This window comes from Atractosteus spatula, chromosome 8 (genome assembly GCF_055471065.1).
Source record: "Atractosteus spatula isolate fAtrSpa1 chromosome 8, fAtrSpa1.hap1, whole genome shotgun sequence".
NCBI classification, from domain to species: domain Eukaryota; kingdom Metazoa; phylum Chordata; class Actinopteri; order Semionotiformes; family Lepisosteidae; genus Atractosteus; species Atractosteus spatula.
This window is the reverse complement of record NC_142713.1, coordinates 22930176-22944927: the sequence shown is the minus strand read 5'-3', so window position 1 is coordinate 22944927 and position 14752 is coordinate 22930176. Positions and strand designations below refer to the sequence as shown.

Sequence of the window (14752 nt, the reverse complement as noted above, 5' to 3'; positions counted from 1 at the left end):
AAACAAGGTAGAAATACAGTACTATAAGAAACACAAGGGTATGGATGTATGTTACATCAGCCCATTTTGATAAAGACTTCAACAAGGCAAGCGAAATTGATGGGAGTATCAGTAAAAACAAATGCTCTTATTGATTTTTAAGACTTTATCATCAAGCATTTGTTATCATTCGCATCATTCGAAAGTAATATTTTAGTATGAGAAATCAAACTTTTACTAAAACTTTAGAATATTCAAAGTCCAAAGAATTTTGTGAATTTATGTTTTGGACTTTGAATAACAATTTACTTTTTTCTTTGCATGGAACTTGGAGGCAGCTGATCTGCAACACTTGAGGGCAATCATGTTTACATCTTTCATGCATTTTTTTACATAAATGATGAAGTCATAATTTGTTTATCTGCTTAGCAGACACCCTTATTCATTCAGTGATAATTTAATTTTTAAGTTTTTCTGAATGACAGAAAATCATCGTCGTCTTCTACGCTGTTGTTTTGAATTACATGTGTTCTGCATTCGTATTTGAGTGTTCATGCACGCGTTAGCATGGGTTTTGCTCAGGTAATCCGGTTTCCTCCCACATTCCAAACACACTGTCCCAAGTTAATTATATAATAAACTTGATTATTATGATATAATAATTAGTATTTAGTAATTGCCCTCTGTGCTATGCAATAAGCACTTGTCACGTCCGGTCTGTGCTACGACTTTGCGACCTGTGCCTGCAGGGTTGGCTCTCCTTGTTAATATTGACAGACTATAATACGTGTAGGACAAGATGTTGTTAATGTTAGTCAAACGTAACTTATTCTATAAATCTTCTTGAAAATATGTTTTACTATTTGTCTTCATGTGTTATTTTCTGCACCAATACATAATTTTGACATTTATAAGGGTTGGCAAGTTATTTTATCAGAGCCATGAATTATACAGTACTAGCCTAAACAGATTAAATGTGTGATCGTTTATCCAACTATTTACTTTGCATGTAAATACATGAATATTTTCCCTTGGATTTTTTCAATCTTGCATCAGGTGCATACGTAATCGTCTTTTAGTGTTCAACGAGCCGTTTTAGATTTCAACTCACCTCATACAAGTATTTAAAAATCCTCAGAATTGACAAAGTCAGCCAAACAAAAGAGGAAACATGGTGGAAGTGCATCAAAAATGAAGAACAGGAGGTACATCTTTACCCAAAGAGTTGTAGGAGCATGGATGAAGCCATGTTGTTAAAGCCAATACCCTGGTTCCTGAAACAGCCGGATGAGATAATTCGATCAATTAAATACTAATGTACCAAACGGACTAGATGGGCCGTAAGGATACCTTTCGTTGGTAACCTTTCTTATGGTCATAAGAACGAACAGTATTTGCCGTGGCACAGGAAGGCCCAACAGACATCTAGAATGCGTGTTCATTTTATTGTAACTGAAATGTTTGATCAATTGCTGGCATTTTTATACCGTACATACTGTAATTCATTTCTGAATGCCAACATTTAGAAAAACAGTTGCACGGATTTCCAAGCGATGGCACAAAAGAGTCAAATTCTGTACACCCTTTTGAAACGCTGATCAACATTTTCTAAAAAAAAAACGTCTTTGGTAGTAGTAACCACCCTGAACAGCAAAACACTCCTGTTTCATAATTTTCCGATTTAACGTGAACAAGTTCTCTTCACTGCCTCTAACCAGATCAGTACACATTACATATTTTATTGGACAACTGAGAAAAAAATATAATACATCGTGATACGCTCGTATGTATTTGATAAAATCGCATTATTAAACAGAATATAATGTAAAACTTTAAATAAGGACAATTGTCTTTCACTATCTTGTTCCGTTTTTGCAATGATACAATTGGTAGTGTTAATTCATCATGTAAAATTCAAACATACAGGATATAAAGGAACAGATATTGCTCAATAGCTTTATCTCCTTTTCCTTCTCTCTGAAGTTAATCTAGACATTCACCATCCTATTAAATTCGTTGCGTTAACGTCACACTACAGTAGATGAACGTGTAAACGTAACCCTTTGCTCAAGGGAGACGACCAGTGGGTATCTTGTTATCTGCAATAGCTAATGTCAGGTGTCAAATAATTATTTTGAATATGAAACAAATTATTCTTTTATATCATACAAATTAGTTTATTGTTGGTGACAATTAAAGATATATGTTTTTTTCATTGTCAAGTCAGTCCAGATAGTTAGGCTATTCAGAAGTGAATAACCCATAGGGAGTTACTATTATAGCAGTTATGTCTTAATTTACGTAGGTGATTTTAGGTTTTAGCACAATAAAAATATACTAAAAAGAGAAAAATGACACGTTTTATTAATCCCATGTAAATAAAATATGCAGTTGCAGTACTTTTGCAGAATCTATTCTTTCACAGTCTGCTCTTAACACAACATGCCCACTACCAGTATGAGAAAACTGGAAGCCTGATATCCTTGGCACCAGATGAATTTGGGCTGAACCTGAGATGGGTTCTTTTGATATTGCATACAATTAACCACAATCATGAGTTCTAGAAAGTGGAATACTATTGTTTGATCATTGACAGGGCTGTGTGAAATAGAGTCATCTTGCACTTGCTCTTGGTCTTGTTTTTATTTTTTAAATAAAGTTCTGGTCATAAGCACCTTTTTGTAGAGAAATGCTGAAATATTAGCATTAAATATAATGTATAATAGAAGGAATATATATGGCAAATTATTACAATTCACATAAAATATCTTCTGCATTATACATGAAAGATATGACAATGCTTTCCAATGCCTGCTCTCTACATTTTACTGAGATCTTTACTGAACTTGTACAGCATTATACCTCATACAAAGCACTGCACTCTGCCAATACTAACCCGTGACAATAAAATAAGTATACTTCCATTCTCTACTATTACATTTGATGTTCATTCTAATATTAGAGCTTCTTGGTTCCCATATGTTGTGACTCCTATATCAAAATTATTAATAGTATAGAAGTGGCATCTGTTTAAAAACTGTAAATCCTACACTCATCCTTAACATTAAAGAATACATTTAGATACAATATACATTTCAAGTAATAGACTTTGAAAAATACTGTAATTCAGCAACTTACCCAAGACATTCAGTGGAGATTCCACAAAACATAATGCATAGAAATGTAAACTCCATCATAATTTTTGCAACACTGTTGAACGTTTCTTAAAGGCTTATAAGACGGCTGATTAAGACTTGTTGGAATGGAGATTTTAGGGTAGTGAAAAGAGGCTATTCACATATTTCTTACAAGTCCTGTAGCACTACCTGTGCTTATACTGTAAGTAGTTTTTTTTAATAGTTTTTATCAGTATACAATAATTATACTAGATACAGTATCAGATATTGTGCATATACTGTATAACTGTAAACATATAAGATGTCTGAATCATTCTACATTCTGTACATACAGTTAAACACAACCAGGAGCTTGTGGGACATGCAGCCTCTTTATAGAATTCTTTATATTCCCAAATTTGTATTCACCCTTGTGACTGCTTCAGGTATCTCTCTTCTTCTCCGTGATGTTTTAAACCCTTCTTTCACACAGAACTAACAAGGTGTATATTTCAATGATCATGGCAAGATTTGGCATTATCTAGAAGCAAGATGTTGCTTTTCTTGCTTATGTTTCTTAATGACCAGCTAGACAAAATTTGTAATCTATCCTTAGCATTGCATGCAAATTGCTGAAATGCTTCCTTTTTGTCAGTCAATAAGATTCTGCCAAATGATTAATGATCTAAGGCTGACATTGATTGAACTGAGTGAGTAGTGGCTAGCATTGTGTCTTTTCTTTTTCACATTCTTGTGAAAAAATAAAAAAAATGGTGTTACATTTCCACAGAAAGATCACATACAGTATAGTTAGATTAAAAAAAAATTGATTTAAGTTTCATAATGATATTAATTTCAGTTATCAAAGGGCAGATCTGCCTGCTTATCCAAGAGACAATGCGCAATACATTTAATGAATGACGCCTTTCTTGAATTTGGGTAGTAGAGGGGGTGGAGTGTCTTCATGACATCATGCAGCTGCCTATATACTGAGTGAATGGAATCCTGAGCTCCTTATTCTGCACCCAAGCACAAGGAGAGTGTTTTAGTTCTCTCCTGATCCTTTCCATATGGACTTCATCATTATTTAGACAGAAAATAACTTGGAGTTCACACGATGAGATTTCAACTTATTTGTCTGGTGCTCCTCTTTGCGGCTTCTGATGGGATGTGCTCAGGTGGGTGTCGCTAATTTATTTACTGCAGCAGGCAAAGGCTACAGAGGCAAGATTTACAGTAGGTGTCTGGTCTGAGATAATATAAAAACAGTTGAAACAGTGTTTTCTTTTATCAGTGTTAATATTCTGAGATTGTAAGCTTTTAATGTGTTTTTTCATTATGTGTCTTGATGTGTACCATCACTACCACTATTGCTACTGATGCTACTACTTGTGGTTCAAATATTACAAGTAGTTGTGATTGTCATTATCATCTGTGGGAAGCTACATTTCACCATAACTTTCCCTATAGATCCTTGGTTATGTAAAACACTTTGTCTTTGCTATTTTCTTCTACTTTTATCAAATATTTATAGTTAATAATAAAAAAAAACACTAGAAACAGATTAGAAAACAAGACTAGGTTCAGTTGCAATGCAATGCAATGTAATGTAATGTAAAACAAACAACTGAAAGAATATTACATTTACATAAAAAGATTAAGAAAAACATTTATCTGAAATTACTTTAAAGAACTGTTTTTTCATATAAACAATGCAGTACATAAAATTACTTTTCCTTAACAAACAGACTCGTAGACAGATACAGTACCAATATTATTTTTAGCATGTGAGAAGAATATTTAATGTTGTACAAATCTAAATACACATCTCTGCTATTAATCAGGTCTCACATTTGCTATATTTATACTTTATATTGCAGGGTAGGATGTACACAGAAGAGAGTGTATTGTTTTTACACATTAAGTCTCTTCGGATTTTGTATTTACACTGATATAAAAACTTTGTTATGGAAACTGGTCTTTCCAAAGTATTGAAGAAAGTAACATAGAATACACATATGGAAACCTTAGTAATAAAGGATGAATCCACTGAAGACATATTATAATGGTAGAATTATTTCACAAGAAATAATTTGAGAAAAAGAAAAAAAAAGCTGAAAAAATAAGTTAAAATGTTGAGTTTTCTGGAAAACTCTTATTTTTAAATTAAACTTAAATACAAAACTTTCAACTCTTAATAAGAAAAAAATGTGATGTTGTATGTTGTAGAAGTATGAAAATTATTGTTAACAATGTGACATTAAGAAAAAATACATTGAAATGTACAATGCTGCAAAATAAATAATGAGAAAATGTGCTTATAAAGATGTCAATTAATTCTACTGTTAAATAAAAGTAGTTATTTTTTTCAGTTCAAGTTACATTATGTTATGAAGTGAAATTCATCACATAAATGCTTATCAAAATCCTTCAAAATTGTTGCATGATCAGAAGTAATTTCTGATTTCTGAAGACATGTTTCTACCAAAAAAAATCATTAGAATAATGGTTTTTACATACAGATATCAGTACTTTAAGTGCTGATATCTCAAAATTTGATTGGATCCCTTTCCATGCTTTCACCTTTCTTGTGAACCTCATATTTGCTGTTTATTTTCTGCTATTTTCAAAACTGAATCAAACCTTTGACATCAACACAACTACCAATATTATGAATTACAACAGCTATCCATCCATTCATTTTCTAACCACTTTTTTCAATACAGGGTTGTGAAGGAGCTGGAGCCAATCCTGGCAAGAAACGGAAACAAAGCAGGATACACCCTGGGCAGGACACCAGTCTATGACAGGACAAACAAACAAACACACACACACACCAGAGCCAATTTTCCCAGAAGCCAATTAATCTACCAGTATATCTTTGAACTGTGAAAGGAAACTGGAGCACCCAGAGCAAACCCATATAAACACAGAGAACATCCCAGGAATTGAACCCAGGACCCCAGCACTGCTAGGCAGCAATGCTAATCACTCCACTACCATGCCACCCACATTAGATATCCTAGAATCCAATTTTAGAACACATATTGGATTGATTTATGAAAAGTACATAACTTGGAACTATGGAAATAATTTAAAATAATGACTACAAGTCACTTTTATAATGAATGAAATAAGGAAGAAACACTATATAATGAATTAAATATCTCTGTTAGAAATTATATTGATCAAATGATCACTAAATCCCCCAAACTCATAATGAATATTGAGTGAATTGTGTAGTGAACAAAATGTTATATTGTAGTATAAAACTTTCTGTATTACATTTGTAAAGAAAAAGATCTTTAATAGCCAAGTTAAGAGTGCCTTTAATTTGTCTCTCTGAATATTACTTCAAATTCAATCACCAACTGTTAAAAATTCCAAGGGACTAAGGATGTTTTGGGCTATTTTTATGGCCCTTGCTCAAGCACTTTAAACATTTTTGTTGAAAGCAATACTTTTTTATATACTATTTTTTTTTGTCGTGTTGTTTCAACATTACATTAAATGGGATGTAATTATTTTTGAAAATGGTAATATCACATATTAAATACATATATATAATTAAAATATATATATTTTCCCCAATTAGGGCAAAACAATTATGGCATTTTGTTTCCCTTGGATAAGCAGGTAAATTATAATTAAGGGAAAATATTATTTTGCTGGAACATTTCACCATTTTTGATAATAAGATCATAATAAAAATCATAATATTTATTTCTTATCACGGTCTAAATCATGAAGTTTTACTTAGGGTAGGTTTACTAAGTAAAACGCATAAAATTAGTGACTAGTGGCTTGTTTGTTTCAAAGCAAATTTCAGGAACTTGACCATGACTGCTATTAATAAGTTTTAACAAACTACCTACTAGGGTCTTACTCAAGTACTGTATGCATGAAATTAAACACAACAACTTTTAGGTATCTAGATAACTCAATGAAGAATACAATGACAGCTGGGATAAGAGGTTTACACTCTGGTAACGCAGACAAACAAAGCAATGAAAACAATAATCAATAAATTATTCTTCTTTAGCAGGAGAATGGCCAAGTGGCCAAGTCAAGATGGAACACATTCAAATTTTTGCTCACCAGGTGACTTGTTACTCTTCAGATATAAAGTTGTTACTCCTCAGATATAAAGTGCAACACTAATGTAAAACAAAGGCAAAAAACGTAAATGTGGCATATGGTTTGTATGCCTAGGTGTTTCAAAAGACTGAATGCTATACCTTTGACATAGTGTAAGAAATTTATCTTGAAAATGTTTGTTATGTTTGTAGATAATAGTTTATGAGATTAAATCCTAGCTATCTGCATCTACTGAATCTTTACTGCATGCTCTTGAACACAATATAGGGTCTAAATAAAGTTTGTAAAATTATCACATTAGGTTAAAAGCCATTTACTGTATAACACATTTCACAAGGTTTATAGTATGTTAAGCCCTTGTGCTGCAAGCTTTTAAACTAGATGTGAGAAGATTAGAAAATCCTCTTTATCACCAAAGAGCCACACAGGAATAAGAATGATCAATGTTACCAGTATAAAACTAATTAATTAGGTTCTGAGGTTAAGTGGCTCCCCTTTCTATATTATTATTGTACTCTGAATCAGCTTGTTAGACCTGCACTGTGTCAACTGTATGCAGAACTGGATTATTAAAGAACAGGTTTGCCAGGAGGAACATTAGAGGGTAGGAGATCTCCACATGCCTTACAAGCTTGGCATGGATTTGCTTGTATTATAGAGAGGACCTCTCAAGTTTGAAACCAGCTGTCCGTGCTATGTCAGTATCATTTATTATTTTGGCAATCCTTGTAAATGGAAGGTTGTGGGACTAAAACCCAGTTGAGACAATGTTATTGCACCCTTAATCTTACTATTACACCGCTAAAAGGGGATAATTTAATATTTTTCATTTTGTTGCCAATAAAAAGCAAATATTTTTGTTTGTTGTTACTGCAGACTCTGACCAGGAAATGAAAATGATAGAAGAGGAGTTACTGAACAGTCTCTACACGACAAAGGTATGTATCTTTACATTTCCAGATTGAGGCCTCAAACTGCCAAATACAAAGTAGTTTCTGCCACTCCACCCATATTTCAGTTTGGTACGGCTCTTTCATGTAATCTCCAAACACTCTTTCCCTTGTAAATACAGTAAATCATCTGCACCTCTTCATTCATTGTGTGGTGGTTATATAGTCCATAACAGACATTAAAGAGAAAAATCAATCTTGAAAGTGGAAATGCTTTGTGGTCTGTATTGTTGGCCAGTTTGTAAAAGCAAGTGGGCTAAGACAACTTTATTTTAAATTAATTTCCTTCTGGCTGAAAAGGACCTTTTGTAGCAAAACGAAAACCTAACCTTATCATGTCAATCTGTAGAGATGGCAAAATGGAATGAAATTTTAAAAATGCATACCGTTCCTGAGAAAGGTAAAGTGAGAATACAATTTCAAAGGTATTGTAGAACTAATATCACGTTTAATATCTTCAATAAGAGATGTGTCAGAATATTTTCTTTTTCAATATATGTAAATTATGACATATTTTCTGTTTGAGACAAACCAAGTTATCTCTTTATTAAGAGATAGACCTTCAATTTTTTCACAGTAAGTCATAGCAGTTACTTAAACAGACCTGAAGAAATTAAATACTCAGACCACAGGTATTCACAGTGTTCACAATTTAAGGACAGCAAAAGTACTTTTGTTCATTTTTGTCAATAGAATACTGATACATGAACTGTATCAATGTGCATGTAAGAAAATCCTTAACATTTTGCAAATATGATGTTCTGTACAACAAATAAGATAATTATGTAACAGTGCTTCATGTTAGATTGCATAATTATTACTTTTCCATTCAAAATTTTGTGATATTTATGAGTGAACAGATAAGTATAAGCACCATAGGTTTTGTAGGTAAAATATTTAGCCATACCAAATACCTAAGATTTTATATTTTTGAGTGACTTGAAACCATTATGAAAAGGGATAATAGGGGTTAAGCCATTTGCTAAATGTGCATGCAGTATTAGCTTTCATGAGGAGAACAAATTTAATCAGATGAACAATTTCTAAACAAATCCACCTAAAATTTCTGTGGCAGTGCTGTGTTCCTAATTGCTCATGAAGAAATTGACATCTAACGATTTAAAGGAATTATTGGTCTTCACTAGAATGGATATTGTGCCAGAGGGAGAATTTTATGCAGATGTAATTTTATTGTCTTGGTGATTCTGATGTTAATATAAAGGACCTGTAGTACAATATCTTTAGATTAAAATGTGATAAAAAAGTGATTTAATGCTATAGATTTAGTTTTACGAGAAAGAAGGGAAAAAAACATCTTAATAGTACTGTAGTTCCATGAACTTTTAAAAATAAAGGGTCGTATATCAATATTTTCATCTTCTTAATAGAGAGCAGATACTATTGTATATATTATGTATTAGACATGCATGCAACAGAGTTATTATGCTCCACTGTTGTTTTAGATTTTTTTTCTTTTGGAAAAATGAGCACGTGTTAAGTCCTTTGAGCTTTCTATTTCATACAGAATATTAATTGCTCATTTTTACCAAAAAATTTAGATAGAGACCCCTTTTCTCATGATCACCTCCTGATCGTGGCATTTGTGGATAATTATTTGCATGTAGGTTTCACCATATTATGAAATGAGTTAATGTACATATTTGAAGTAAAGCAAGCAAGTCTTCCTTATTCCTCATTGCAGAATGTAAAACGTGAGATAAAAAAAGATTTTGCATACTGAAACGCACTATGTTCCAGCTCTGATCACATTTCCGTGACTTGCTGCGCAAAACTTTGTTCCTCGTGACACAAACACAATCCAATAAGAGTACTGTAATAAGCAAATTTAATAATCCTATGGTGCTTATCATCATAATCATTACTTCACCATATGTCCTCCAGGATGGACCTTCAGTCTTGCGCTTTGTGTAGCCATATTTGAGATGTAACACAGCAGTACTAGTACATTATACACAACTAAAGCCAATAAAACATTAATAGTACTCATGGCTAAATGTAATCAGTACTACATTAATCTACTTCACCTGCTTTGGTGTTGCTTAGAGCCCCCAAGTCTGCTTAAAAATAGTAAACACAATTCTAAACTTATATAATTATCCAGTTCATGTGGAGACATTAATGGTGTATTTTTCTGGGTAAGATACATACTGTAGGACTAGGGAAGAGTACAGCCTAATGATCCACCAACACTGATTCGGAACCATGTACTGTACTGTACATTTTCTTAAAAAGGAGGCTCTGTGAATCTCTTTAAATCAAATCAAATTAAATCAAAATTTCAACTAACCTGTCAATAGCAAATTCTATTTAGGTACACTTTATAAAACAGAAAGTCAATATTAAGTGATGAGTTTGGATTTTACTTTTCTCAGGTGGATGAAATATTTTATTTCACCTGAGCATTAAATTCTTCAACCACAGCGTGACGGATTAGGTTATAAAATACCAATAAAACATACACAATTTTCCTATTACTATATTTTATTACCTAAAAGGACATATTAGTTGATTTATTAGAGGAAGCCTAGATGTGCTACTACAAATTGATTTATTCCCAGTCGCTATTTATAGGGACTGGGATTATATATAGATACAGTACAGTGTGATCAATATAAATAAATGTGGTAGTGGTAGCACTATTGCAGAAAAAAGTAGGAAAATACTTACAATTCTTGCTTTATCGTATATATTATAGAAAATCTTTAGAGGACTTCTTTTGTTTTGCATAATTGATATTACACCAATAAATGACAATTCTTCTGTCCACACTGATTTTTTTTTAATCTGACGTGATTATACTGTATGTAAAATGCTTCTTTCATTCAAAAAACAAGTATTTATTGGGTTTTTTTTATATTAGTTGCACGAGGTGGTTAGATGAGCAATTGTTGTGTTGAAAGGGATTTTCAGGTTAGTCTGGTCAATTCCAATTACCGGACCACAATTACACGTACCTCGATCAAATAAAAGTAAACCACAGATTTACATCTTAATTCTGTCAGACAAATCTTCCAGAATTAATCTACTTACTTAATGGAGTTTATAACAGAATTTTAGGAGAAAGGACATCCCTGGACATCCCATCACGCATCACTCTCACACCCCTCCTGCTACCCCATCTACAACCATGCAGTAACTTCCTGGCTTAATATTTGCAGTAGTGAGGGGTTCTGGCCAGGTTCACCCTCCTGGGGCCTTTAGCACTGTATGCCAAATACACTCTACGTATCTCATCTCTTTGTCACATTCATTAAGATCCACTCAAACTTCTGAAAAACATTATTCTGAGACTGGACTACAAAAAATCTACCTAACAAAATTGCTATTTTAATAATCATATGTACAGTACATGCTTTTGCCATCAGTTTAATTTAGCTGAAAAAGACCTTGAATTTGTTTTGTTGACCGTGAAAACATATTGGAAAATCTAAACATTCTATATTTAAACCCTTATATTTTTTATCATAGTTAAAAATAATAGAAAAGTTATGTTATTATTAGGACGGCTACTGTATGAACTGTATGACTTTGAAGTTGTCATATTGACTGAAAACCATTGCAGTTTGATGAATAAGCTAATAAGAGATTTATGGTTTATGGCTACAGGTGAATAAACAAAGGCTCCCGTCTTGGAAGTTGTCGTTGCTAAACATGTGCAGGCTTATTAATGATCCAAGTAGACAAGGAGATGATGTGTGGACAAGTGATGAAGAGGGGTTCATCTCAAGGGAACAAATTTCAACATTTCCAGATAGCTTCAGCTTAGAGACATTGGCGGACTTTTATCAGCTTCTAAACCTGTGTAGAATACTTCACGGAGGGGAGGTAAGGAAAATGAATGAAGTCCCTGTAGTAAATGGAAACAAATTACATTTGTGACAACTGGTTTCTTTTATTTAAAAATAATGTATTTTATTTTATTTTAATGTACATTCTTTTGCAATGCATATTATTAATTACGTTTGTCATGCATTCATTGTTTTATTATAATATTTCACAGTATTTTCAGGTACAGTTCTGAAGTAGGGCACAAATCATCATGTATTTGGTTAAAATGAACATGAAAACGTTGCTTCCAGCACTTTTTTTTCTAGTATTATCCATCCATTTACTAACCACCTTACCTAAGCCAGAGTAACGGAGGAACTGGAGCCCATCCCTGGCAAGTAACAGGCACAAGAGAGGGTACACGGGGAGAACATTCAAAGTCCAAGCAGATAATACCCCAGTGCTACGAGGCAGAAATGCTAACCATTGTGCCACTGTATAATAACAGTATTATACAGTAATTTTGCAATTAATATTATTTTGTTAAAGAACTATTATGAAAACTGAAGAATTATGAAGAGTAATATTCTGTAAAACCAAACTGCAATTCATTTAGATTTTTGTATATTTAATATTAATATATACAGCAAATACTATTTTTAATTAATATAAATAACCCAAATTCACATGAGTTCATCAGCACGTTTGTACTGAGATGTGTCACTGTAAGTTCTAACTTTACAATCAGTTGATTAAATTACTTCAGAGAACAGAAGGACACATATCAGGGATAAAAAAATTATAAGTGGGTTAAGAAGGTAAATATCCTGAAATGATAAATCTGTAGCAGTGACTAGCGGTACCAGTGCAAGTCTGATTTTTAATGAGGCTTTGAAACAAAAAATTAAAACATATGGCAAATAAATCTGTGATACATTACTTTCCATTGCTGAAAACAGAATCATTAATCATGCTGTTTGTTCATTATTCTTCTAATTTGTCAGGCTACACATGCAAGGTACTGTATGCCATCACAATATGCTGGGCTCCTGTGATCCTCATAGTATGCAGAGACTCATAATCTTTTAAAACCTGATACATCAATGTTTTTGCTTAAAATATAAGTTTTTTAAAAATATGAGATCATATCAATACCAAGACATTCATAGTTGGTTGGCTTTTGTACATCTTCGTAATAAATAAAATGAGACCAATTTCCCATTAGTCTTTAGCCTTTAGGAGAGATCATCTCCTAGTCTCCTGAGTTGATAGCTCTTTTTTGACGTTTTTCCACCTGTGGCCTTAATATGAAAATTAAACAAATTATTAACTCAAATGAATTAACTTAACTCTGAGCCTCAGTCTTAAATTGTCGCTATTTAAATAGACCTATAAAGTGGTCTGAACTGCAGCCCTAGCATTAAGGACCCCTGATATTGAGCAAAAGGTTTATTGGTAGAAAGGTTCATTGACCAGAGTTCCAGTAACTAGTGTCTGGGGATATATAATATATGGGATTGCACCCAGGCCTAGCCTTGTTTGGATTTGCATGAAATATGTGAGGGGGTCCCAGAGCGACCCTGGAAAGCAAAAATAATGTGAAGGGATGACTCTCCAGGTCCAACATAACCTATACCATGGCCCGGTTAGTTTCTCAAGGGTACTGCAGACAGTCAAGGAAACCTTTACCCTGAAATTACCTTTAGTATAGTTTACAGAGTTTTTCCAGAGGGTTAATCAGTGTAATCCGTATAGGGGTGTGCAGACCAGATAATGATCTGCAATTCATACGTTTACTAAAATGTTTTTAAATAGTTTTTTTTTAATGTATTGTTTTCTGAAGCATTTTCTCAAGAAAAGGCAGAGAGAAAGGAGTTGATATATCAAGGGAACAAAACCTTAACTAATGCCTGTTTTCTTTTTTTTTTAGTTCAATCAGAAGACTGAAGATTATCTGGATCAAGACTATAAGAATGAGGGGCCACTAAAGAGGAAATCACCATATATTTTGAAAAGACAGTTGCACATTAACAAACCCAGAAGACCATATATCCTGAAGCGAAGTACACTTTACTGACCTGCTCACTTCTTAGCAGAGACATTATACATTTGTGAATATGTGGCTGTATTAATTGTACACTTATTTATTATTTGTTTGTGTTAAGTGATGCTGCAATGTTAACCTTGTAAACTCTATGTCTGTTTCGTCAAGGTATTCAGCTTTGATTTTATAAATCTCTATACTTAATTGTTTTATTATGGAGAGATTATATTATCTGAGTTTGTCTTGTTTGTTATAGTATGTTATTTTGCAGCAGAATTTGTCAATAAACATTCCCTGTTGACATGGCTGATTTATTATTTAGTATTCAAACATTTTTGTGTATAAAAATAATGCTATGTAAAATACAGTCTCTGAAGGAGTATGTTTTTTTATGAATTTCGATCATTACTCAGAGATTGGCAGGATTGTTACTTTTCAAATGATGCATGCATCTGCAGATTTTTAAAATAGCATAATTGTAAAAATTAGCTGTTTGTGAGAGCATCCTCTGTATATACATGTACACAAATAATGAAGGGACCCTCAGACCTTCTGATTTTAATTGGAATAGAAAAACAGCAACAGCCGTCTTGGTTTGAGGAGATTAAATGGGCCAACATTGAAAACATTGTGTAATGCTCCAAATGAGAGGTGTTATTGAAATTAAGAAAAGGAGAAAATTATAGGTTTTATCAAAATAACACAAACTACCAGACCTTAAAATGCTACGATGTTTTATACAGAGGTCAAGGTAATTTACTGTAAATACTGTTACT

The 14752-nt window shown here is 32.9% G+C and overlaps 1 protein-coding gene across 1 annotated transcript; it reads left to right on the top strand.

The window, feature by feature from the left end:
• Positions 1–4110: 4110 nt before the first annotated feature.
• On the top strand, positions 4111–14278 carry nts (neurotensin). The gene is made up of 4 exons (XM_088923750.1): positions 4111–4273; positions 8070–8131; positions 11771–11989; positions 13863–14278. Exons 1-4 carry the CDS (start codon positions 4213–4215, stop codon positions 14007–14009), a joined length of 489 nt encoding a protein of 162 aa, XP_088779876.1. The 5' UTR covers positions 4111–4212; the 3' UTR covers positions 14010–14278.
• The last annotated feature ends 474 nt before the right edge of the window (positions 14279–14752 follow it).

Coding starts and splice junctions, on each gene's coding strand:
- nts (XM_088923750.1), top strand. CDS start 4,213: ATGAGATTTCAACTTATTTGTCTGGTGCTCCTCTTTGCGGCTTCTGAT. Junction 8,132..11,770: donor ACAGTCTCTACACGACAAAG/GTATGTATCTTT, acceptor TTATGGCTACAG/GTGAATAAACAAAGGCTCCC. Junction 11,990..13,862: donor GAATACTTCACGGAGGGGAG/GTAAGGAAAATG, acceptor TTTTTTTTTTAG/TTCAATCAGAAGACTGAAGA.